The 26,721-nt window shown below is 35.5% G+C and overlaps 1 protein-coding gene across 2 annotated transcripts; it reads right to left on the minus strand.

Moving 5' to 3' along the window:
* Positions 1-1,464: 1,464 nt before the first annotated feature.
* On the minus strand, positions 1,465-24,278 carry LOC129901458 (transcription initiation factor TFIID subunit 5). Of its 2 annotated transcripts, none has more exons than XM_055976643.1 (19): positions 23,961-24,278; positions 20,940-21,021; positions 19,179-19,257; positions 19,004-19,101; positions 18,861-18,917; positions 18,061-18,148; positions 15,834-15,940; positions 13,811-13,918; positions 13,468-13,616; positions 12,434-12,544; positions 12,272-12,341; positions 12,134-12,173; positions 5,366-5,530; positions 5,156-5,232; positions 4,522-4,638; positions 2,484-2,749; positions 2,278-2,373; positions 2,108-2,183; positions 1,465-2,027 (listed from the first exon to the last, which is right to left on the minus strand). In XM_055976643.1, exons 1-19 carry the CDS (start codon positions 24,137-24,139, stop codon positions 1,974-1,976), a joined length of 2,019 nt encoding a protein of 672 aa, XP_055832618.1. In that variant the 5' UTR covers positions 24,140-24,278; the 3' UTR covers positions 1,465-1,973. The 2 variants fall into 2 exon arrangements, with proteins under 2 accessions (XP_055832618.1, XP_055832617.1); XM_055976642.1 differs by having other exon boundaries at positions 13,468-13,619; positions 23,961-24,277.
* Between the last annotated feature and the right edge of the window lie 2,443 nt (positions 24,279-26,721).

Here is a 26,721-nt window from a genome sequence, read left to right on the forward strand (position 1 = left end):
AAAAAAATATTCATTTATTGAGATTATTAGTTTATCGATAAATGCATAAAATATTTATTTATCGATAAATAAATATTTATTATTTTAGAGAGTATTTTGCAGTATGTGGCATAAGAAAGAAAAAAAAAATTTGAATTAAGAATTTCAAAAGTTAAAATCTCGGAAATTAAAAAGTGTAATCTTTGCATATTTATTATTTAAATCTAGGAAAGCTAAACGAGTTTAGTGAAGTTTAATGTTTTTAATTGTATTCATGTATATAGAATATGAAGAGATTTTATATTAATTATAAAAAGAAAAAGCTAAATGTTTAAAAATCATAATCTAAGTATAATGTCTTCTCATCATTTGAAAGACGTACAAAAATCATCTTTAACCAATAAAATAAGAAACGCAATATGTGAGCATAAGAAAGAGAATCCAACTATTAGCCAAAAAAATTTGCAAGCATGGGTGAAACAAAAGTTTGATTTGACTATTAGTCAATCAACAATATCGCACTCTCTCAAAAGGTCGGCAAAGTATTTGTCAAATGAGATAAAAAATAACGATGTCAAGAGGTATAAACCGGCAAAATACCCTGATTTAGAGAAAGTTTTGTGTGAGTGATTTCTTCAAATGCAAGAGAAAGTGAACATGTCAGGGGAAATTATCCAAGGAAAAGCAAAAGATCTTTTCCTGAAAATGTATGGTGAAACTAATCCAGAATTCAGCTTCTCTTCTGGTTGGTTAGAACGTTTCAAGTCAAGATACGAAATCAAGTCTAAGAAACATTTTGGTGAAAATGGTTCAGTTATCATGGAGAACATTGAAAATGAATTGCCTAGCATACGGTCAAAACTAGATCAATTTGAATTGAAGGATATTTATAATATGGATGAAACTGGACTATTACCGATTGGAAGCTGATCATTCACTTGCTACCAAGCAGTTTGAAGGTCGCAAAAAGAAAAAGAGAATTACTCTTGCTCTCTGTTGCAATGGTGATGGATCTGACAAAGTACCATTGTGGATTATTGGTAAGAACATTAAAGATGATTTTCAACATGTGTTAGGAGCAATGAGGTCAAGGAGAGGGGGATGCTTTTTTGTTAATTGTTCAACTCGAAGCAAGAGAATAATATTTATGGCCTCCATAATGCATGATAGAGATTCCATGCATTAATTTTAAATACTTTGTCATGAAAATTTTATTTATATGTAATAGGCTAACGAACTATACACCTTAAAGCTCATTTATTAAAAAAAAAAATCATATATCAAAGAAACAACTATGAGATTTACATATATATATTTCTTATCAACTTTATTCACTTGATTAAAGCTTATAACTAGTACTACTATTTTTCAAAATAAATTCATTAATCCTTGACCCAATTAGAAAGTAATATGATTAAATGAAAAACAGATAAAAGTCTCTGAAGCAACTAGTAAAGTTGATTAAACCCCCCTGGAAACAGATGATTTCGAACTTTAATGCTTGCTAGTCACTTTCTAGTGCAGCTAAAATTCATATATAATCCACAAAGTAGAAACAGAGAAAGGGTCTGTAAACAACCATGGTGGACATACACAAGACCACAAATGCTTGAGACATTCTACTTCCAAAAAATAGCTTTAGAAATGGGTAACTATGATCACTGATAATTGCACGGCCGTTCTTCCCAGGTTTCCAAGAAACCTCTGGGATAAGCAATGATACAAGGGGTACAGGACCATTAGCATTTTAAGGACATACAAAATAAGCAATTTACATATCCGAAGTTCATCCACCATAGAAAATAGAAGACCCCCACATTCCGAATTACACCATGTGATGCAAAATTGTATGTGAGATGCAGGTATCACCAGCATGAGTTGCTCCTCTAACAAAACCAAGGTCTGAGAAGGAAAACTTGCCATTGATGATTGTACCAAATTTTGCAAGGGAACTATGATGTAATCTCACGTCAAGAGACTTTAAAGAAAGGGATTCATGCACTTTTCGAGAAAGCTCCAGCGGCAAATAGAAGATTTCTTCGTGAAAACTGCTCACAAAGTATAACATGCGACTTTTAGAGGATCAAATAATAAAACCACAGAAAGAAGCAAGGATAACAATACTTACACGCAAAGCATAGACGGGAGTAGCTTTGGTAGGCAGGGTCTTCAATGACCGGAGTCTGTTGTTACTTCCAGATTTGCTGTTCCATAGAGAGAGAGAGAGAGAAAGAGAGATGGTATTAGCAATCTAAGAGAAAATAAATGCCACAGTATGTCTGCTTCAGTAATACTTACTTTTCTTCTTTTAGTGGCGCTTTGGTGCTTGTGGTTACATCCCATAATTTTACAGTGCAATCAGCAGAGCCAGATGCAAGAAGTGAACCTTCACCACTGAAATAATACAAATAAGCTTGAAATATAATCTATCTTCAATGAACTTCATACTTAAGTGCATCTCTGAGCATACACAAACTAAAGGTCAAGTTCATTTCTTTCCCTACCTAAAAGCAAGTGACCACACACAGGAGGAATGACTGACCAAAGGAGTAATACAACGTCCACTTGAGAGATCCCACATCATGACTGTTCCATCTTCATCACCAGATGCCATATATCGACCATCAGGAGACATTGCCAATGATAGGATCATACTCCTATGACCAATGAAAATTCTGACACAGTCGCCGCTCCGGACGTCCCACAAGCGTACAGTTTTGTCACTTGATCCAGTAGCAATGTAATTGCAATTTGCATGCCATTGCACACACTACACGAGGAATTTAACATGCTCCAAAATTTATGTCAATTGAAAGGAAATTAGAAGAAATCTAAGCAAGTAATTGAAAATGCTTCCATGCCAACATTGCAGAGCAACTGAACAGTTCTATAACTATTTATTATACTTGGATCATTTTAATGATTGCTTGTGAAATTCATTATGCTAGAAACTTTGAATGTTATCATTCAACTAACTGTATTTTTAAATCCAAATTCAAAAAATACCCTGATATGGTTATGGTAAGTGCATTTTATTAGTGCCCATCTGTCCAGATAAAATATTCAACTATCAATCTTTTTTCTAGTATAACAATGGCGGCGGCCACCAAGGGAGAAGTGGAAAAGAGCAGGAGCGGACCCAGCATGTATCCAGGGGGTTCATCCGAACCCCCTTCGGCGAAAAATTATACTATTTATACATGGTTAAAATGTTTTTTTATGTATAAATAGTAAATGTCGAACCCCCTTCGACTAGTTCGTGTGTCTACTTTTTTAGATTTTGAACCCCCATATTAAAAATCCTGGTTCCGCCACTGGAAAAGAGTTTCAGAGTGATTTAGTAAAGCATGATGACTTGTTTGGAATTAATTAAATACATTAAATATTAGAAATTAATGTGGGATTACATTGGGTATGTTGTTGTTGTATTAGTAATTTATTTAAAAATCAAAATTAAAATATTACTAATGTCTATTGTCTATGCACCTCTGATGATACCGTATAGAACTCAACTTTTCTTGCCAAAATTAGTCGCCACAAAATAAGTTTCCCTTCACATACATGGGACATGGGTACAAACTGACCTTCCCCAATTGATCCAAGTTAAAAAAAAGAGATACACTTCCCTATGTGCTCAGACTCTCCAAAAATGTGGCCGCAATCGTGTTGGATCCTCCAAAAATTTACTACTTTGAGAGGATCCGACACACAACCATCGGTATTTTTGAAGAGTCCAAGCAACATAGCTGTTCGCTGATTTATAAATAATCATAATTATCAAGCTACTCCATGTTCATGGTAACAGTTAACTATTCCATTCCATTTTAACTGATTCAAATTAGTGCAGAGATTTTAGAAATAGAGATTGGATGGATTATCATATTGGAGTTAGAGACGCACTAAATTAACAATTCACATGAAGTGTGGATTGTTGGTGAAAAGATATTAAATTAAAGCCAAAAGAAATAGTTACATTCAAAATAACAGTTGATGAAGTGTGGATTGTTGTTGAGAAGATACAAATCAAAGCTAAATGAAACATTTTACTCCATCTGTCTCGTTTTATATGACGTGTTTGACCGGAATGGTCTTTAAGATGTTATTTTAACTTATCAAATGTATTAGCAGTAGTTTAAGAAAAGAACTAAATTGATAGTCGAAAGGTTAGTGTACACCTGAAAACATCACAAAAAGTTCAAAAATTAGAATACTTAAATGAACTTGAATTCTGTAATTTGTTAAAGTATCGGTGGTGGCTAACATTTTGGGGCATCACAAAATGGCAAGGATGTCATATAAATTGCTATGGGAGGGAGTATTAGTCTGGATATTTGAGCACATGGAAGACTTTGCCATTTTATTTTTTTGAACATGGGGAAAAATGTCACTTTATAACAGTAGCCAAGTGATTATAGAGGACAAAAATGAAAAGTGGGTCAAGTAACTAAGATTGACTATACCAACCACAGATTGATAAAGATGCCTACATAGATCAGATCAAATAAATAGTTCCCGTGGCGTAGGGCAAAAATAGATACTCACATCTACATCTGATAAGTGTCCGGCCATTATTCTCAGAGGCTGTATCCTGTCCACAGACCAGATCCTTGCAGTGCGGTCATGTGAAGAACTGGCAAAATAATGTCCAGCTGGACTAAACTGCACTCAAGATGTGAAGTGAAAACCAAACATATATTTTCCCATTGTGACAACTCTTATCTACAGTTTACCATGAGCAAGCACCAAATTTATCTTCAATGACGAACTAATAACTTGCCATGCCAGTTAGTAGTTCTCATAAGCCCCACGATATAAAAAGGACAAGTTAGTTCTGACATATGAAGTAAGACAAATATGTAAATTTGTTTCCTCCTCCGTTTTTTTTTTTTGTGTGTGTGTGTGGTGGGGGGGGGGGGGGTTGATTCCCAGTTAGCAGTCACCAAGTAAAAACAATATTAAGTATCCATTTGGCAAACATGGTATAAAGAGTGGCACATAACATCTAAGAACCCTACCATGATACATAAACAATGCACAAAAAATCCATTAACTTGGGCAGTTTTCCATTTGACAACCAATTAGGTGAGTTACTTAAAAGAGATTGCAAATATATTAACCACATTTACATCCAAAACAGGAATCATTAAACAAAATAAATGACAAACTAGCAACTTACCTGAACATCCCATACTGGGTAATTGTGGCCTTTGTAGCAAACAAGATTAGCATTTAACCTTGTGCTCCATAAGCGAACTGCAATAGAAATAATTAGCCAAAAAGGTCACATGGTTAGTGAGTGAGCATATAGAACTGCAGCAATTATCATAATCCAAATGATAAGAACTAATGTAAAGCTAATAGCAATCAAAGTCATATGATATCATACTTGTTGAATCTGATGATGAAGACAGAAGAAAATCCCCATATGGACTAAAGGATGCAGAATAAACAGGCCCTGAATGGCCCTGAAGTAATGTATAACATCTTCTTCCACCACTTGAGCCAAGCACATGCTCACGTGAAGGTGAATCGGTTCCCCCCTGCAAAAAAGCTGGTTCTAGCACTGTTCATCAACCATTCTTTTTTCTCTTCCGCGCGTTTTTTTTTGTGTGAGAGAGAGAGGGGGACACACATTAACAATGACATGCTTCGCAAGATGTTGATTGTTTACAGCAATACTCTAAGACATCAGACTGTCTATGCCTACCCTGGCCTGAAATTAGTAGCCTTCTTTTGCTTCTAGCGAGTCAAACAAACTGATCCCTGGTTAAGACTTTTCACATATTTTTATAGATATGAATGAAAAACGGAGAAATTTGTAACTTCCCTAAAGTTTCTATAACAAGAACAACAACTACACCCTCGAAGCAATAACCTTTCATTTAGTTTCAAAATATGTAGATATTATTTTTGAAGGAAAAATTATTCAAAATTAGTTGCTTCAATAATTGCTCAAATTCATCCTCAATAAGCAATTAGTATGGAGATGGTAGCTTTTTTAAAAAAGAATTGATAACCAAGAAATCACCGAGGGCTAGCCTATGCACAGTCCGAAACTCGGTGGATATTGGAATCGCCCCTCACATTTTTTTTTGGAAACTGGTAACCTTAGTCTATATATCCACAAGTGTACTACAACAGAAGTGTAGTTCCCCTTCAAAAGTGTTACAACTTACAAAGAAATACAGCATTAATCTAAACTACTGCCTATAAACAATCTAGCACATCAAAGATGTCTTCTGTCCTAGTTAATATATCTTGTTTACACCAAAAATAAAAAAGAGCTAAGCAATTCATTTTGATCTTCTGTAAGCTGGTTCTGCACATTCTCAAAACTCCTTCTGTTTTCTCTTTCCAAATTGTCCACCTTTCACATTCTCTACTTAAAAACCATGTTTTTTGAAGTGGTTGGGTTCAAACTCATGACGTGCCTCTAACTTGAACATTACATGATGTGCTCTTACCAATAGACCCAATCCCTGGGGCTGGAAGATAATAGTTTCTTATTTTAGTGGAGATCATTTTAAGAATCAATCTTGACCGCTGATATGTCTTAGAGAATAACATATCAGCTGACTCCAAAGGCGTGTGTAGGGAACTATGAGATATTTGTCTTATTTCCTTTCTGCAAGGTAGAATATGACCTATCAAATCCAGCATCTCAAGACTCAAGAGTAGTTTGCTTTAAACATAATTGTTATGCTACAATGGTGAAAGATAAAATTTCACATGAAAAATAAAGGACATTAATCTTGGATTTTGAAACAAAATATGCCGGGTTTACTATATTACTAGATTTTACCGAAGGATTGTAGTGAGAGATCACAAAAAAAAAATACAGCTTTGCATTTAGGACAAGAAAAAGGTGGAATCAAATTCTTATAGCAAAACTATCCTCGACCTAATATATCACATGCAACATTATGAATGTTATTGACAATGCAAGAGAATAAACAGCTTAGCACAAGTTCAACTATATAAAAGGCTATAATAAGAAGTCAAAAATTAATAAGAAATAAAAAATAATCAATAAAGAACACAAAATATAGCACCATATGGAAATTTTTCCAAGTCACATGCACATCTTGTATCTTATTCGACAGAATTATCACATAATAGAGGATTATGATCGGCCCTGAGCCACAGTGGATATGCAGGCCTTTTTAGAAAACTCTAAGTGTTGTAGCCTCATGTTACATTTGAATTCAAAACCTTTGCCTTTTCCCTAGGAGTATCTTAGCCCTAGCATACACGATGAGCCTCATAACAAGATATGTAACACAATTCTCAATTATTGATCACTTCAACATTATAGGAGGGGTTCAAAACTTATCAAGAGATAGAAAACGAGTATGTAGACTTAGGGAATAGCTTTTCATGCCTTGATTCTTTTTGGTGAACTTGTGAAGTTCTTATAGGCCTGTCTAACTCGAGAAAATTTTAAGAAGAGAGAATTCCAGTTGAGCACCAGATGTTACTTATGCTGTGCAGAGTCAGAGTCAAACAGCCACTTGTTCTTACATTGTGGTGTAACTGCTCAATTGTAGCAACTCTTCCCAAGTATAGTTGGACTGGAATGGACAACGCCAAGAACTACAGCTGATTTACTAAGATGCTGGCACAATCAGGGAGATAACGTCAGGCAAAAGAAGTAGTGGAATCTCATTCCAGCTTGTAATTGGTGGACAGCTTGGAAGGAAAGGAATGCTAGATGTTTTGGAGGCAGCAATAGCCCCGTTCAAATGATAGAGATGAACTGTTTTGTGTTGTTTATGTTTTTGGTGCAAAGAGAATTATGTAAATGATGTAGAATCCGATATCAGACATGATAGATTCCTTGTGATAAGTGAAAGGATTTCCAATTTTGGAAGCTGCACATGGTTACCAGCACAACCTTTGTACCAAGTTTTTCTAATACAAATGTTACTTTCTCAAAAAAAAAAAGAACGATAGGATAATGTTTGTTAGAATCATATTCTGATATAGATTATTTTTGGTATACTGCTTGTATACAGGAGATTTTTTGATTAAAATTATTTACCTTATTGAAAAATGGAAGGAGTTCAAGAAAGACTTCTGTTAGAATAGGAATAAGTGTACACAATCCTATTTAGAATAGGAATAGAAATAGGAATAGTTTATAGTGTCCTACACTCCTACTTGGAAAAGGATTGTTTTATAGTGTCTATAAATAGGGTTTTTGTGTAATATTGTTCTTACACAATTCAATAATATTTTTCTCCTATATTTCTCACATGGTATCAGAGCATTGGTGAGAAACTTACAAGAAAGAAAACCCCGTCAGTTTCCGACGCGTGTGGCAGTTTCCGACGACATTTTTGGTTTTTTTTCAGTGAGGTCGTCTCTGCATCCCGAGGATGACCATATATTTATATTTTGATTCCGACCAGATTCCAGATTCCTATATATTTTCCAAATTCTAAATTTCTATATATTTTCTTTTTGTTTTCATAATGTCTTTCGGGAACAATTTTTAGCTCCAAAAATATAGGAAGTTCAAGCCCTATGATTACTCCGGAACCATTAATGGAAAGCTCAAACTATTTAGCTTGGGCTTCCTCGGTTGAGCTATGGTGTAAGGGTCAAGGTGTCCAAGATGACTTAACCAATAATGTTTATGTGGTAGATGAAAAGACAAAGGCTAGTGAGGAAGATGCAAAAGCCAAAGCACAATGGGTGAAGGTTGATGCTCAACTATGTAGTCTCTCATGATGATCTATTGATTCCAAGTTGATGCCCTTGTTTCGCCCATCCTAGACATGTTATTCAGTTTGGGGAAAGGCTCGTGCTTTATACACTAATGACATATCTCGATTTTATGATGTGACATCTCGAATGACCAACTTAAAAGAAACAAAATTCCAATATGTCTACTTACTTGGGATAGGTACAAGCAGTCATGGCGGAATTTGAAACGTTGATGTCAGTTACTACAAATGTGGAAAACCAACAAGAGCACAGGTAGACGTTGTTTCTAGCTCTTACACTTGTTGGTCTTCCTACTGACCATGATTCAATGCATGATCAGATTTTAGCTAGTCCTGTAGTTCCTATAATTGATGAATTATTCTCTTGTCTACTTCGTCTTGCCACGCCTCCCAGTCACAAAGTAACCTTATTACCCACCATTGACTCCTCTGTTCTTGCATCTCAAACCATAGAAAAACGAATATATCAATCTATGGAGAATCGACGAGAAAGAGGGCATTTTGGAAAACCTCGATCCAAGTGTAGTCATTGTCATAAACTTGGGCACACTCATGACATCTGTTATATTTTGCATGGTCCACCACCCAGTTATGATCCTATTGCTCTAAAGGAATATAATGAGTTCCTTCGAAATCGTACAAGTTAGCAGAATCTCCACAAGTAGTATCGGTGGCTCAGCCTAATCACTCATCCAATAATGCTCATATTGCTCATACAAAATATAATGAGTTCCTCCGGTATCGAGCAAGTAAGCAAACGTCACCACAAGTAGCTTCGGTTGCACAACCTAATGTTTCCGTTGAGGGTAATCTTTTGCTTGTGTTTCACAATCTGGTACTCTTAGATATGGGTCATGGACGCAGGCACTTTTGATCATATCTCTGGAAATAAATCACTTTTGTCTGATACTGTTTATTCACAATCTCTTCCAGCTATTACTTTAGCTAATGGGATCCAAACAAAACCAAAAGGGGTTGGCAAAGCCAAACGCTTATCTTCTGTCACTCTAGACTCTGTTCTTTATGTCCCTGACTTTCCTTTTAATCGTTAGTCATTTGACGCGTGCCTTACATTGTGGCATATTCTTTTTTGATGATTTTTTTCTCATGCGGGACAGACGATTGGCACAGGACATGAATCACAAGGCCTTTACAATCTTGCCTCTTCAAATTCCTTCACAACATGCTCCGTTACAGATCCTCCAGACCTAATTCACAAACATTTGGGACATCTGAGTCTATCCATCCAAACTGCTGAAATTCCTGTGCTGAACTTTTCAAACCAGGCTCGAGGAGACTGTTTCAGACCATAGAGTGACCTACGCAATCGACATACAAGGGTACTAGACTCCCCTGAGCAACAAAACCAGGTGGTTGTTCCATATAGACTTTCTCCTCAATATCACCATGCAAAAAAGCATTCTTAATGTCCAACTGATGAAGAGGCCAATGACGGACGACAACCATAGATAGAAAAAGACGGACATATGTTATTTTAGCATCAGAAGAGAAAGTGTCAATATAATCTAGCCCAAATATCTGAATATACCCTTTGAAAACAAGGCGAGCCTTCAGTCAATCTACCTAACCGTCTTGACCAATTTTGACCGCATAAACCCAACAACAACCAACAGTTAATTTACCTACAGGAAGGGAAATAAGCTCCCAAGTACCATTCGTATGTAAAACAGACATCTCATCAATCATAGCCTACCTCTATCCAAAATGCGATAGTGCTTCACTTGTAGTCTTAGGAATGGAAATAGAGGACAAAAATGATACAAAGGCATAATGTGGTGAGGATAGACGATGATAACTCAAGAAAGTATAATATGGGTTGGCATTTTGGCATTTTGAGTGGATCGTATACCTTTTTGAAGTGCAATCGATTGGCCAGGAGAAGGCAAGTCTGCATTAGGAGCAGGGTTCGGCACATTACTCGTAGATTGGCATGACTCGTTGGGGAGATGATCACTTTGTCTTTTATCGACATTCTGAACCAAATCTGTGTATTTATTTAGTTGTTTACATAGATAATATCGTTATCACCGGTAATGATCAAGATGGTATCACTAATTTGAAACAACATTTTTTTAGCATTTCCAGACTAAAGACCTCGGCAGATTGAAGTATTTTCTAGGTATTGAGGTTGCTCAGTCTAGATCAGGTATTGTTATTTCTCAACGCAAGGATGCCTTAGACATTCTTTAGGAGACAGGAATGACCGGATGTAGACCTATTGACACTCCTATGGATCCGAATGTTAAACTCTTTCCAGGACAGGGGGAGCCACTCAGTAATCCTGGAAGGTATAGACGGCTGGTTGGAAAGTTGAATTATCTCACAATGACTAGACCTGACATCTCTTTTTCTGTGAGTGTTGTAAGTCAGTTTATGACTTCTCCTTGTGATAGTTATTGGGATGCAGTTATTCGTATTTTGCAATATATAAAGTCAGCTCCCAATAAAGGACTACTCTTCGAGGATCACGACCATGAGCATATCACCGGATATAAAAATGCTGATTGGGCAGGATCACCCTCTGATAGACGTTCTACATCCGGATATTGTGTTTTAGTAGAGGTAATTTGGTGTCATGGAAAAGTAAGAAACAGAGTGTGGTTGCTCGATCTAGTGTGGAGTAGAATATCGAGCAATGGTTGTAGCAACTTGTGAGCTAGTTTGGATCAAACAGTTGTTGAGAGAACTAAAATTTGGAGAAACCGGTCATATGCAACTTGTGTGTGATGATCAAGCGGCCCCTCATATCACATTAAATCCAGTATTACATGAGAGGACTAAGCACATTGAGATTGATTGTCACTTTGTCAGAGAAAAGATACTCTCAGGAGATATTGTTACAAAGTTTGTGAAGTCAAGTGATCAACTTGCAGATATCTTCACTAAGTCCCTCACCGGTCCTCGTATTAATTATATTTGTAACAAGCTAGGTAGATATGATTTGTATGCACCAGCTTGAGGGGGAGTGTTAGAATAGGAATAGGTGTACACAATCCTAATTAGAATAGGAATAGAAATAGGAATGGTTTTTGTGTAATATTGTTTTTACACAATTGAATAATATTTCTCCTATATTTCTCACAACTTCCATCAGAAATGTAAAGCTGCATCTATATGTTCAGTCAAGAAACCTTCATACCTACTCATGTTTCTGCTATGCAAATCTCTGATGTAACTAACTTCACAACCCTAGTGCAGTCTCTCAGTGAAATATAATTTTATCTACTTATCAATGAAATAAAAGCAGCAAAAAAAAAACTTTCTGCTGTCTGTTTGGCGAGATAAACAGTAACTAGCAGTAGTATAACTAGGGACCTGTTCAACCTCTATCAACTAATATACATCTTGAAACATGAAATAGCAATACATTGAAAAGGAATTGAGGACCATCATATTGGACTTACATGGACCAGTTTCTTGCCCAAGCTTTGCCATGTCCCAGACCTGTAAAATGGGGACTTAGATAAGAAGATGATCAAGGATCAACAGATACTTTAATTTGTGACAACAAAATTTCAACGTTATTCAGAAGCTACAAACACCTTCAGAGATGAGTCTGAGAATCCACCAGCCACTAGTGATCCATCATGTGATATTGATGCACAGTTTAGTCTATAGACATTTACAGATGAACTCACTAAGATTAGGACATATTCCTGGAAACAAATTCTACACTTACAAGATTCAAGATCATGAAAACTTACCCATTATGTGTATTAACAAATGTATAGAAGCTGACAGAGGGCAATGATGCATTACTCAACTGTACACGGTTCCTCAAATCTTCCAGAATTGAAAGTTCTACCTCTGCAGGTCTGTGACAAATATTTTCTTTCAGTTAAGATGATCCACGATCCAAGAAATATGAAAGAGCATATGTCTAAGATCAATACCATCACAAATTTACCAACTTCAAATCAAGGACAAGTCTAAGTGAAAGCTTTAATCAGAGTAGGATTTTTGGAAGGAAAAAAAAAGGAGGAACCAAGAGCAAAAGATCTTGTAATATATATTTCATTTCATGAAACATGCTCCCCCCACAAACACACACACAGAGATATGAAAAATAATGTAGTTGGTACAATTGTACAAGAAAACATCTACTTATCTGCCCCCTGGCATCCATGTTTTTCATGTTATATGAAGAGTATATGAATGCATATAAGGAAATATACTATGAGTATGACTTGATTAAAGATATTTTAATTATCAAAACAAATATACTCCCCCCGTTTCAACTTGAGTGACCTGTTTTGACTTGGCACGGAGTTTAAGAAAGTAAAGAAGATTTTTAAATCTTCTTGTGGTCTAAAATCAAAGATCTGTCTAATGAACCAAAATGCCCTTCATTCTTGTGGTCTTAAACATGCCACGTGGAAAGTTGAAATTTAAAAGTTGCTAAAAAAGGAAAGGTTCATTCTTTTTTAAGCGGACTAAATAGGAAAGTAGGTCAAACAAATTGAAACGGGAAGGAGTACTATGACACACCACAGAAAGGATTGCAGCTCAATCATATTTTCCTCATCCTTCATAATATTCCTTTTTGATTCAACTCCTTAGTATAGCAGTTTCACTTAATGTTTCCTAATGGATCATGATGACCGTATTTCAAATAAAATTATGATCTCCAACAAGAGTATATTTTCCAAGTATGGAAAGGGATGTGATAGGAGAGAAAAAACACAATAGGGCTCTCTCTTTTTCTTTTGGTAAGTAAGATAATAGGATTGAGGAATACATAGCAGGTAAAGCAAGTTCTGGTTTGACACGTGGTGCAGTTGTCACCGTGCTGCTCTCTGTACGAGAAGATTTCCCTGTTGCAACCCCAACTTTGTCCTTCTTTACTTTTTTAAGAGGTGCACCTTGTTTACCACCTTCAACTGATTTCTTCTGGGGAAAAAAGGTAAAATAAAAACAATAAATGTGGAAGGATGTCACTTTTTCAACAAAAGTAAATGTGGAAGGATGTACACCAAATAAAATTTACACCACTAGTGAAATAGAAAGATAAGATAATAATTTAAGTGGGAAATACTTATGAATATGATCAAGTGGGAAATGAACTGAAAGAAATTCAACACCTTGTTTTCTTCCACTTCTCCTTCCTTAAGATCTCCGTCAAACTTTTCCGAGTCTGGAACCGAACCTCCTGTCTTCTCTAACCGTTCTTCTAAAGAATCTTCAAGCATCTGCAAATTAAATACTTAACACATCTCCTGCGAATAAAATTTTAAACACAGAGGACCTACATTACACAGACTTTTCTAAAAATCGGGGAATATGATGTGTCGGGGGTGTCAGACTCGTTAAATTCTGTCTAGGATATGTGGATACAAATAGAATATCAAACAAAGGTAAAGGGGATTCTTAATATAAATGTAAGTAATCATTTCACCTCAGTTTTTTATTCATTAATATGCTTTGTTATTTGTATTGGTCCACTACATACACACACAAATAGAATGTAAAATTGGCCTGTTCCACCACGAAAGGTAGGTCATATTACAACTATGATCTCATTAGGTTTGCTACAATATTTTTGTAGTATTAAATATTCAGCCCATTTAATATTTGAACTAAATGTTATGCGAAAAATACCCATCTTATAGGAAGCAAAAGCTACTCTGCTCTCTCCCACTCTCTAAAGTGAAGAGGAAAATAATGAACGAAAGAGTTTTGGAAAACCCACGCATTACTCTCTCCCCCACTCTCAGTAACAAAACAAAAAGAAGGAAAGAGGATGAAGACTAAGGAGAAAGAAGGGGCAAATCCATCACGACTTTCTTTATCTTTTGGCTCTCATCTCTCTGACCTTTTCATTCGCCATGTGAAAGTCAAATAATCCATCTTTTTTTAACTTGAAAATGGTAGTGTTTCGGCCAACTTGTGTGCACCTTGAATATTCCATTAGGTACTTGCTCTCTCCCACCAACATAGGTACTGGATAAATCTCGTACCAAGCTTGGACAGATGGGAAGAAATCACCTAGTATTTTTTCTCGTCTCCAAGGTTTGCACCCACTTAATTACCCATCTTATTTGACCAGATCCAACATGAACTCCACCCACATTGAGGAAATGTGATGTCGACATAGCCATTTGGCCAAAATGCTTAGTCCAAGTAACATAGCAGACATGCTAACACATTTAAGCTAACCCTTTTCAAGAGCATAACCCAAGCAATCCTTAAAATTTATAAAACATGAACCTAGAATGGCTAAAACTAGTTGATAGTGATATACTCTCCTTAGATAATATTAATTATACGCGAAGGAGTAAGCTTATCACTTGTCTATAACTTGCAGCTCCACATTCTTCATTTTCTTCTTTTTTTTTTCCTTTTAATATGGGTTGTTCATTCAACGAGCGTGAATCTGTATCTACTACCTTCCACCAGCATATACACAGTAAGCCTGCCGACCAAGACTTAGGTAGACGAGAAAAAAACACCTAGCGTCTTTGTTTCTACAGGAACTTGAACCCTGATCTCCCCCATAACTTTTACCCACTTCATTGTACGCTTCACCATACCCATAGCTATAAAACATAGAACAAGAGAGTGTTTTATAATAGTGGTGAACTAGACCCAGACCCAATACAAATGATCTCTAATTATTTTTATCAATTTCTTGGCCCTTCTCCTTTCTTTTTTTTTTAAAACTGGTAATGTTGTATAGGGCCTTTTTCTTTTTCCTAAAACACATCTTAATAGAAGAATTTTAGATCATTAACACATGTGATCTTATCCTCAATACTTTGAAAAACATAGTTCAAAGGTTTTGCGATCCAAAGCATTTTGTTACTCTACCACTCATTACCCCTCTTTCTCAACAACTCAATGCACCCAACCTCCACTACGTTCTGGTAAAGGAATCAGCTATATTGTTTCTTGTTTTTTTTTTGGGTATTCGTTCTTCCATACATTAGCATGGGAAGACTTCCAGCTTGCCAATTTAATTGTTTCATGGTCGGTTAGCCAACAAACAAGAATATTCATCAAATAGCTTAAAGTATTGACAGGTAAATAGTCAAAAGCTGATATTTACAACACAATCCAATCCAAAAACATAAAGATTAAAATTATTGGTAATGACTGTTTGCGTACCCCCCAATGAACTTCTCTCTGATTTATGAGACTAGCATCATGGCCACTTGCAACAAGAGTTACAACTTCCGCATCATCAGATATAGAGCCAGGCTGCCCAGGAGAAACTGTCATTTGATACAAATTAGCTTCATATTGTACTTAATTTAATAAATACATAACTCTAAAATTACACCATATGGTTATATAATGATTAAGGGGCAAGGCACAGGGGGATCATGGGCCACTTAACTATTCATAGGGTTGCATTTAGGACAATTTTTAACTGAACATTGCCAGACTACCTGGAAAAGAGCGTGTCTTTGGTCCTTGCACCAAACATACCACTAAGTTAATTGAGTATATCATCCGCATCTTGTGACTATGGCATTGCTTGGCACAAGCAAAAATGGAGTCCAAATGCAAGAGATAAAGAGGAAAAGAACTCGAGGCTTATAAATAAAATCTAGAATACCCTCTGCATCTACTCACTCTAATTACTGTTCTTCATTCCAATAAATCTTTGACCTTAATTTTAGCAACCTCCCTTTGTCAGAACCCAATAGAGGCACATAGTCACTACAGCTAGTTAAACCACCACTTGTTGCACCTCCTATGTGACCATGTTCTCCCGCAACATCATGACAATTCAGCAACAAAAACAGCCACATTTGCAATACCTTATCAAAGACTTCTATTCTCATTTCTTTTTCTCCCTGTAACTTGACAAATTCTAGCTACTAAGGAAAAAGTATTGGAATTTCTTCGAGTTAGTAACAAGCCTTGAACCAAGAAACAAAAGCTAGAGGCAAATCATGGGAAAAAAGAGTAAGATGAGCACATATGGAAGAATCAAGAGGAAGTAATCATGGTAAAATTCACCACTATTTGTAATAAACATGACAGTTTCCCTCTTGTCAAGTGTTGTGGCTCTAGAGGGTAAAGATGGTTAATAATCATGAAGGGACAAAACAAACAATGATCTGACAGAAAGAAGTTGATTTTTTTTTTGATGACCAGACAGAAAGAAGTTGATTTTGAATTGGTATGCTTTCCCTTTTCCAGTCTTTCTTCAGTGGATGCAATGATGGGCATCTGTTCTATCAGGAGAACAGTCAAGGAAAAGACATGTCAAATGTGGAAGCCTTCAGCTTCTCTCACAATTTTAATCTCTTATTCCTTCTCAAATGGTTTGGTTATCATAACAACATATATTTTTGGCATAAAACATAAATATGACCCTTAACTTAGCTTCAGCTGGCAACTATGACCTCTAAGTTTACTAGTGCACAAGTAGGCACTTTAACTATCCAAAACTTGAACAAATAGACACATTCGTCCTACATGGCAATTTTGTGTCCTACGTGGAGTCCTACGTGTATTGTGTCACGTAGGAAATGTGTGTCTACTTGTTCAATTTTATACAAGCTTAAGTGTCTACTTGTGCACACCCAAAGTTGGAGGGCATAAATGTGAAATGAGGCCAAGTTAAAGGGCATATTTATGTATTATGTCTATATTTTTTGATAAAGCTATCATAACAATATATATGGAAAGATGTTACTGCTCCTTCCTAAACACCTCATGGAGGAATAAATATTTATGCTATTCCTAGGATACCAAAGAAGGGGTGCTTCTTCACTTCGTTAGCTTCTAGAGGGGTGATTTTGACAGCAGAGAATCTTAGTAAACGGAAAGTTGTCTGTATTAGTTGGTGTTTCCTTTGTAAGGAGGCAGGTGAGGACGTGGATCATATTATGCTACATTGCAATCTAGCAACGAGGTTATGGTGGGATATCTTTAGATGGTTCGGTGTTTCATGGGTGATGCCAAGATCCATGAAGGAGTTGATGTTTAGTTGGAAGATTGGTGCCAGGAGAAGAAGGCAAAAGGCTTGGAATGTTACTCCTCTTGCTTTAATGTGGTCATTTGGAGAGAGAAATAGGGGGCCTTTTGAAGCACCAGACATGAGCCTTGCTCAACTGAGTAGTAGTCTCCGCTCCCTATTTTCTGTAGGTGCACCCATGTAGTTCCTATTTGTATAGAGGATTGGGTGTCTTTTGGAGTGAACCATACTTTGTAGGTTTCTCCTTTTTGGGTATATCTATTGTATACAGCCATCTCGGCCTTGTTATTATTAATGAAATACTTTACTTGATCACAAAAGGTTTACGCTAAATGATAATGGTCAATTTAACATAGTTAAAAATCGAAAGGCTGAACGCAACTGCAAAAATGGGAACTGCACCTTGAAAATTAATGCGCTCATTGATGATCCCAAGCATTGTAATAGATTCTGTCTTGTGCAAGTATTGCAACAAAAGGTCATAGGAGTACTGTTTCAGAGTAAAAAAGCAAATCAAAAGGCTAATCCAGTTAAGCTCTAAAGGTGTGCATGGTAAAAAGTAATCAAATGCTGCCAGACATGTCTATTGCCCAAAAAAAAGTTATCAAACTGCACGTAAATCCACCAAACTAGACAAACCATAAGACTAATGATTGTTCCTATAATGTGCATGGTGATAAGATACATGCTCATGAGAATAACAGACAAAATATTGTAGTTAATTTCAACAAACCTACATGACGAACTAGCCACTCCCCCCCCCCTCCCTCTTATTTCTCAGTATGTCAAACCAGTAGTTTTTGCTATGTTATCAACTTAATTAATAGGAGTTCTGTTTCAAAATTAAAGGAGAACGACAAGATAGCAAATGTTACTAATTCCATGATCTCTTTTTAAAACCAAGCTGTACCAATTTCACGCTTTACCATCTCAAAAGAAAAGATTTGCAAAGAGGTGGATTTTTTTGTCAAACAGTTGAAGTTCCACAGAAAATTAAAAGTGGTCAAGAGCAGGAAATGAAAGATAATGCACTCTAAAATGAAATATCACATTAGTTTCTTTTCCTCCTCTGTAACTCGATATGCATTTGTCACCAATTGCTAACAACCCCAGACACACTTGGCTTTCACAGCTGAGACATTAGTGTATGCTATATTAGCAGAAAAATTCAACCAGAAGAAGCAAAAGGATCAAGAGAATACCTGACACATCTTAATGTTCACTTTGCTCAGCCGTATAGAATGAGCAAATTCCATTTCCTGCATTTTACAATATGCTTAGTGAGCATATGACACACTTAAACATGGAAAAGGGCATCCATACAGGTTCTAGGATAGTGATGTACCTCAAGATGGGATGGTGAGAGAACGCCTTCTAACTTCTGAAGATCACGCAAATGTGTCATCTCATGGTCTTCGCGGTAACTACTGAAAAAGGCTCGTGCTGGCAATAAAAGAACTGTGTTAAAAATTATCTCACAAAGATCAAAATACAACCAAAACATAACGGATAAAGTATACCTTCTTGAATATGACCTCTAGCGACAAGTTCCATGAAACAATGAATAAATACAGGATACAAAACACGAAGCAACTCGTGCTGCAAGATTGAAATATATATATGTTCAGATGAATCAATAATAGCAATGCTCTCATTTAACAAATGAAAGAGGATAACAATTATTAACATAATATAAGATGATTTCAAATGAGCCATACATATACTAAAAGAAAAAGACTTAACAATCCCAATATATACAATGGCCAACCTGTTGGAAACAACAAAGTTTGAATATCATTTCTGCGAATCGAAAGGTATTCTAAGCAGTAACAACACTGCAGGAAGAGAAAAGACCAAAAGAAAACAGAACACTCGGCATTTAACATTGTTTCATGTTATCTCCAATAGCTCCTACGTTTCTTTAGAGACGATACAACTGCACTCTCTAGGATATGAAATAGCTTACATGTACATGAAAGGATTTTAAGGAGAGAGATGGCTAAATAACAGAAGGAGATGATACTAAATATGCTGACTGAGTCGGAAACAAGGGGCGGATCTTTAAGGGCGAGGTGAATCCCAATTCCCAACCCCATCCGTCAGCTAGCTTAACTTCCCTCTTTTCAATCTATATCAGATTATGTTGGAATTGGAGCAAATCTAGATGGACATCCATCAATTCCAATAGAAAGAGAGAGAGGCAAGCCGGGAGTGTACTGAGACAAGGTAAACAGAAATAGACAAAAATAAATAGAAGGTAGCTTCAGCTATTACAGGAAACCACAAAATATTGAAGACTAAAGAGATTAAGTCAAAAGGAAGTGTCTAACTTGGAGAGAGAGAAAAAATAGTCCCTTATGTTTGAGTGTAGGTTCAAATGGTCCCTTCAACATACTCCTGAACAATTTGTCTTCTAAGTTTGCCAAAAGTGAGCACTTAGTCTCTCACAAATATTTAACAAACTCGGGTGGTTAGACTTTATCGGAATAATAAAAATAATGATCCAACCAAAAACACCAGAGAGTCCTGTCAAATCCTGAAAACCGCAACACCAAAAATTGCACCATATACCAAAAAATAGATTAAAAAAGATGGCAGAAATTGCACCTCAAAAGCTGCACCATCCTCCAAAAATAAACCAAAATTAGCAAAAATGGCAAAAATTGTAACTCTAAATGTGAATTCATGTTAAATCCTTTTTTATTCACAGTTCCTGTTAAGTTTACCAACAAAGTTAAATATTTGACGGAACCAAAAGTATTTGCTTTTGGTGAACTTAAAGGACTAAAATTGTTCAAGAGTATATTTAAGGGAACATTTTGAACCTACCAAACATACAGAACCATTTTTGTCACTTTTTCATCTGACTTGTATAATCACACAACCTAACTTGTATGAAGACAGCACACTTGTCATGATTATGTTTAGGCTAAACTTAAATTGACTCACTGCTACATTTATAGCATAAGTCAATAAACTAGAGTTGAGAATCACAAAAACGCGAACTCAATTTCAAAGACCTCGTCACTGCCAGAAAGACAGCAGCCGAAGTATTAACAAGTCAAGATGCTCACTTGATCACCCTAATACATTATGTTAAGGATTAGAAAGGGCTAAAAAACAGAGAAAAAGAAAGCCTCTCCTTTCCATTTGTGTTTGTTGCCTATGGTATGACTGGTGGCAGGCCTTTTACTAGTGCATTACATGTCATGAGAGATATCCATCATTATACTACATAAAATACCTCTCATGTTACTATTAGCACAAATCAAGGGACCAACCTTATACAAATCCAGTGAACTATAAGCCCATGACCGAAGCTTGCTATATTCTTCTTGGTATCGTTGGGGACCGGTTTCAAATCTGAAAAGCATGAAAATTTAGATTCAGAATGATATCAAAGATGCATGCTAAGAAAATAACCAGAAAGCATGCATTATCACAGCTGTCAAGACTTCCAAATAGTGTCAGACGGTGTGAAAACGGAAATCTTGCCATAAAAGCTATCTATATATCTATATCTGTAATATTTTAAAAGTAGGAAACTCCAAAGTGTAAAGTTAAATTACCAAATACCCATAAAGGTCAACTGATGTTTAACCCTTCAAACCTACAATATTCTTTTTACTATTATCATACAAAAATGTTCGGAAACAACCTCTCTATCTTCACAAGGTAGGGATAAGACTACGTACACACCACCCTCCCCAAACCCCACTTATGGGACTACAATGGGTATGTTGTTGTTGTTGCATACAAAAGTGTAGATGTATATTGCAAGTTTTATGGTGGATTCATATTGAATTGTAAGCTATCTATTAACAAGAATCTAAAAGTTAAAAGAATCTAAAAGTTAAATCTGTCAACTGTAAATTTTAGATCCGCCTTTTCATTCTAGTGCAGTGTTTCGGAAGGCGTAAGGCGACAAGGGTCTATCTCACTGAGGCAAGGCGCTCGCCTTTTTGAAGTGAGGCGCCAATTAATATCAAAAAATTAAAATATTAATTACATATATAAATAACCAAAAATTTAATAGCAATAACTTATTGCTGTTTATAGGCAAAAAATTTAATGAGTATACAACTAAATTCAATTGGGCAGAAAATAAAAATAAATAGACTAGAACATGAAAAAAAAAACTGGACAAATTAGCCAGAGCCAAGTCACCAAAAAGAGCTAGAATCAAAGAAGAAGAAGAAGAAGAAGAAGAAGCAACACGCAATCAACTGAAAAGAGCTAAGTAGAAAAAAACCTAAAATTACATTTTAAGTTCAAAAGCTGCATCTTTTTCTTCTTTTTTTAAATAAAAAAAAGCTGATGCCTTTATTCTTGCTTTGCCTTATCGCCTTTTTCGTAGCTCTTGCCTCGCAAGAGAAAGGCGACACAGCCTCGCCTCGCCTCTCGTCTAAGGCACTAAGGCGAGAGCCTTTGATAACACTGCTATAATGCACCCACCCTTTTGAAATCCTGGATCAGTTGAAAAGTCATAAGTTGAAGACTTGGAATTTCCCAACTTATGACTTTTGGCTTATTTGGGCTTAAAAGATTTTTTGGTGTCCACCAAAATAAAAAGTGCTTAAAAGATGGTTTAGCTAGATTTTAAGCTTTCCCAAATACCCTTTAAGCGTTGTTCATAAACAACTCAAGGTAAGCTACATGAGTCCTCTACATCCATTCACTCTACTAAGGTCCATTTCGCTCCAATACTAAATAATTTGCTCAAAAAAAGTCAGGGTTCCAAAACAAGTAAAGCATGTGCTTTCTAGAGCTTAACCCTCTAGCAAAAAAGTCAGTGTTACATAAACAATACGAAAAGAAGTCGCTTACTTAAAGAAAAGAGGATTTCTTCCTTAATGTAAGGGTCAATCGGGTAATTTGCAGAATTATCCTTGGAGATTGAAGAAGAAATGTTTCTACACATTGGATGTGTTTGGTATGAAGGAAAATATTTTCTTGGAAAACAAGTGGGTTTCTTACTTTTTTTCTAGTGTTCGGTAAGTAAGTAAAAAAATATAATCTCAAAAGCATTAATATGTGATCTAGCAAGACACTTTTTGTGGGATGGGGGTGAGACAGTCGAGGGTTGGGGGGTGGGGCCTTTGGATGGAAAGGAGACAATGAACTTGGAATGTCACTTATATCACTTAAAGAACTTGTTTTCCTTACTTTCATTAGGAAAGTCATTTTCCTTATTTTAAGGAACTTGTTTTCCTAAAGAAAATATTTTCCAAAACATTTGACCATTCAAACATGAAAAAATCGGAAAACATTTCCCCCTATCAACCACACCACCGTTGTTGCTGCCCTTCTTGAAACAACTAACTAAGCCTCAATCCTAAACAGTTCGAGCAAGCACATAAATCCTCCTCTACATCCCCTCTATTTATTTATTTTGAAATAGGCAACTTGTATTCACACAAAAGAACTCATCAGAAAACTGATGAGGAGGGATTTACAAACCCCCAGGGGGTGCCATCATACTCAAAATCCAAAAACAAACTTTCAAAAACTTACAGTCGGCCTATAAACTCCACCAAGCTATCTACTTTCCCCACTAAATCTTCCTAACACCAAAAATATAAAAGGCTAAGACATCTCATCTTGATATTCTGTGTTCTGCTACCCTTCCCTTCAAAACATATCTCATTCCTTCCTTTCCATAATGTCCACCAGATGCAAACAGGGATATTCTTCCACCAATTCTCCTTTGATCCTCTCTTTCCAATTTCTTGCCAGCGTGTTAGTACCTCAAAAGTGGTTCTGGGCATTGTCCAATTTACCCGAGTATACAAAAGAACATGTTCCACAGATCTATAGCTGCCTTGCAATGCAGAATTAGGCATTTCAGAAGAGGAACGGATATGGTATTTAGAACCTAAACACTCAGTATTTACAGAAAATACAGGAGAAGAAGACAATTGATTCTAAAAGAACCTAATTCACCAAGTAATGCTAATTTCTCCCTTTTTAGAATGGCTCCGGTGGCTACATTTCCTACTCAGAGAACAGATTTTAAATTTTTTTTGGGCAGTTCAGGGTCAATTTGGGCATTTGCAGAAATGCTATCGGAGAGTGAAGACGAGCTGCTTCTGTTATGTTGCTGCTGCTCTTCTTCCAACAACCAAGTTACCTCTCAATCCTAAACTAGTTCAGTTCTATGAATCTTCTATATTAAATTCTTCTCTACTTGAACGCGTTTCATTGGAATTCATTTATCTTATAAGGTAAATTGATTTGAGAACTCAATCCTCGTAGCCAAACAGTAACTATTACATAAAATTGAGGAGAAAAAAGAAACTTACTCAGAGAAAGAAATGATTTTTTTAGTGATGTCAGGGTCAATCTGAGAATTTGCTGAGTTGCTGTTGTGGATTGAAGATTTATTCTGTTGCTGTTCTTCTTGAAAAGCAATCTCCGTTTGCTTGAAACCCTTCTTCTTCAAATACGCTACGACTGCTTTCTCAATCTCTTCTTCATCCATGGCGAAAAGTGTAAAATTTGAGACTTGCGAAGAAGAAACACGTAGGGGTTTTATAGGACCGACAAGTTTGATTTGGGGTTTCTGGAGGGATTTTTGTTTAGGGAAGGTTTTTTTCTTAGGCTATAATTTTCTCCATTAATGCAAGATTTGCCCTTTAAATTGGTTGATTTTTAAAAATTTATCCTTTAAATATAGGTTGGTCTCTAATTTTTGTTTTTTAAAAAATAAAACTTATGCTTAGCAAATTATAAGGTTTTTTTAAGGGCATGAAAAATAATTTGTGAAATATTATAATGTAAAATAATAACTTATGCTTTACAAAAAATAATTATTTATCTTAAAGAGGCAAAAATTAGAGATCAATAAAAAATAGAGGCAAAGATGCAATTTTTTTTGTGCTAATATGAATCGGTGGGACAATAACAGATAACTATGTAATATTTAAAAATACCTTTACCAGGAAATAATCTTTTAAAGAATGTATTACTCAAGGTGAAGTGGTATATTGCATGTTATTTATGGATGATATAATTTTGAGTTTCAAGATTTGTGATAGAGTTAATGTTGAGGTGAAGGTTTGGAGATGGACACTAGAGTCTAAAGGGTCCACATGAATGCAAGATCATGACACAAGTTCAATAATGTGACGCATGATGCTAAAGTGGAAGTGAGACTTGATAAACAGGTTATTCAAAAGAAAGGTAGTTTCAAGTATCCTGAATCTATTGTCCAGGAAAATATAGAGGTTAACAAAGATATCACCCACCGTATTGGCGTAGGGTGGAGGAAGCGGAGGATCGCTTTCGAAATCTTGTGTGATAAGAAAGTGCCACATGAACTTAAAGGTAAGTTCAATTGAGTGGTGGTTAGACGAACTACGTTTTATGGGGTGGATTGTTGATCAGTCAAGAGCTCTACATTCAAAGAATAAAAGTGATAGAAATAAAGATGTTGTAATGGATGACTGGGTATACTAGGAGAGATAGAATTAAAATGAGGATATGAGACAAGGTAAGAGTGACTTCGATAGAAGACAAGATATGAAAAGTGAGGTTGAAATGCTTCAGACATGTGATGAGGAGATCCGTGGATGCCCCAATGAGGAAGTGTAAGAACTTGGCTATAGATGAGTGCATGAGAGGTAGAGGTACACCAAAGAAGTATTATATTAGAGAGAGGTGATTAGACAAGACAAAGGTTTGGATGACACGAACTAGGGTAAAAATTAGTAGATAGGAGTGTGTTATCTTGTTGCCCTTACTAGTAGTCATAATACTATGCTTGTAGTTTCTTGTTCTTCGATTTTTGTTAATAAATGTTGTTTCATGTAGTTCGATCATAGTATTGTTCTGCAACTATCTATTATCTCTTGTATTTTCATTACGTCTTTTTCTAGACTATTTTTATCTCGAGTCGAGGATCTATTGAAAACAGCCTCTTACCTCACATTTGAGATAGAGATAAAATCTTTGTACACTCTACTCTCCTTAGATCTCACTTTTTGGGACTACACTAGATATTGTTCCTTTAATCTTTTAAAAAACTAATTTGATGTATGTGTTTTGCACATCATGAATAGACTAATATATTTTTATAAATAATTATCTTTTAAATGTATTAACAAAAGAATACAATTTATTGGTTTGTTCTCTTTCTTTCACATTTGCATTCAATGCCACCTTGTATAAAATTCATCTACTTATATGATCTTTCTACCGAATATAACTACAATCAAATATAATAAAAATATCTATTAATAATAGTTGTAGTCTAAAAAAAAACCCAGAGAAAAATAGCAATAAACGAATTAACGGAAATCACTATAATAATAGTGTTATATAGTGTTGCATTAAAATTTGCATAAAAACTATTGAATGCCTTTGAAAGGAGAAAAACTTGTGATAACCAAAAGGAGAACCACCATCCCCGTAAAAAAAATAGTTGAAAAAAGAAAGAAATATACCTTTGATTTTTCAGGCGAGATAAACTTTTGATTTTTTCAGCTACTTCATTCAGTGGTAACATACTTGTTTCGTTCAACTTCTCCATCATAAATTTTAAACTGAAATAGAAACACGAGAAATTAATAAAAAGAGAAAATTCATTGTCAATTGTTGATTATGTATTATTCATATATAAGTTTAAATTTATTAACCGAAAGAAATAAAGAAAGGTAGGAAGGATGATGATAATGAAGACAAGAAGCCGACTTGGATCAAAACCTAATTAAGAAGAAAAGTAGAAGAAGCGGGCGTATTTTTGTGGTTAAGTTTGATAAATATTACTCCCTTTGTCCCAATTTATATGATTCACTTTCTTTTTTAGTCAATCTCAAAAAAATGACATATTTCTATATTTAGTAAAAAAAATAATTTTAAAATGTTCATTTTATCATAAGTGGAATGATATATAGTCATACAAATGTCTATGATTTATTTTAAACCACAAGTTTCAAAAGTCTTTCTTTCTCAAATTTCATGTCAAGTCAAACTAACTCACATAAATTGAGACGAAGCTCAAAGGGAGTAATTAAATAGAATTGTAGAAATTCTTTTTTATATATATGGTAAAATTTAAATTGA

The sequence above is a fragment of the Solanum dulcamara genome, chromosome 8 (genome assembly GCF_947179165.1).
Source record: "Solanum dulcamara chromosome 8, daSolDulc1.2, whole genome shotgun sequence".
NCBI classification, from domain to species: Eukaryota; Viridiplantae; Streptophyta; class Magnoliopsida; order Solanales; family Solanaceae; genus Solanum; species Solanum dulcamara.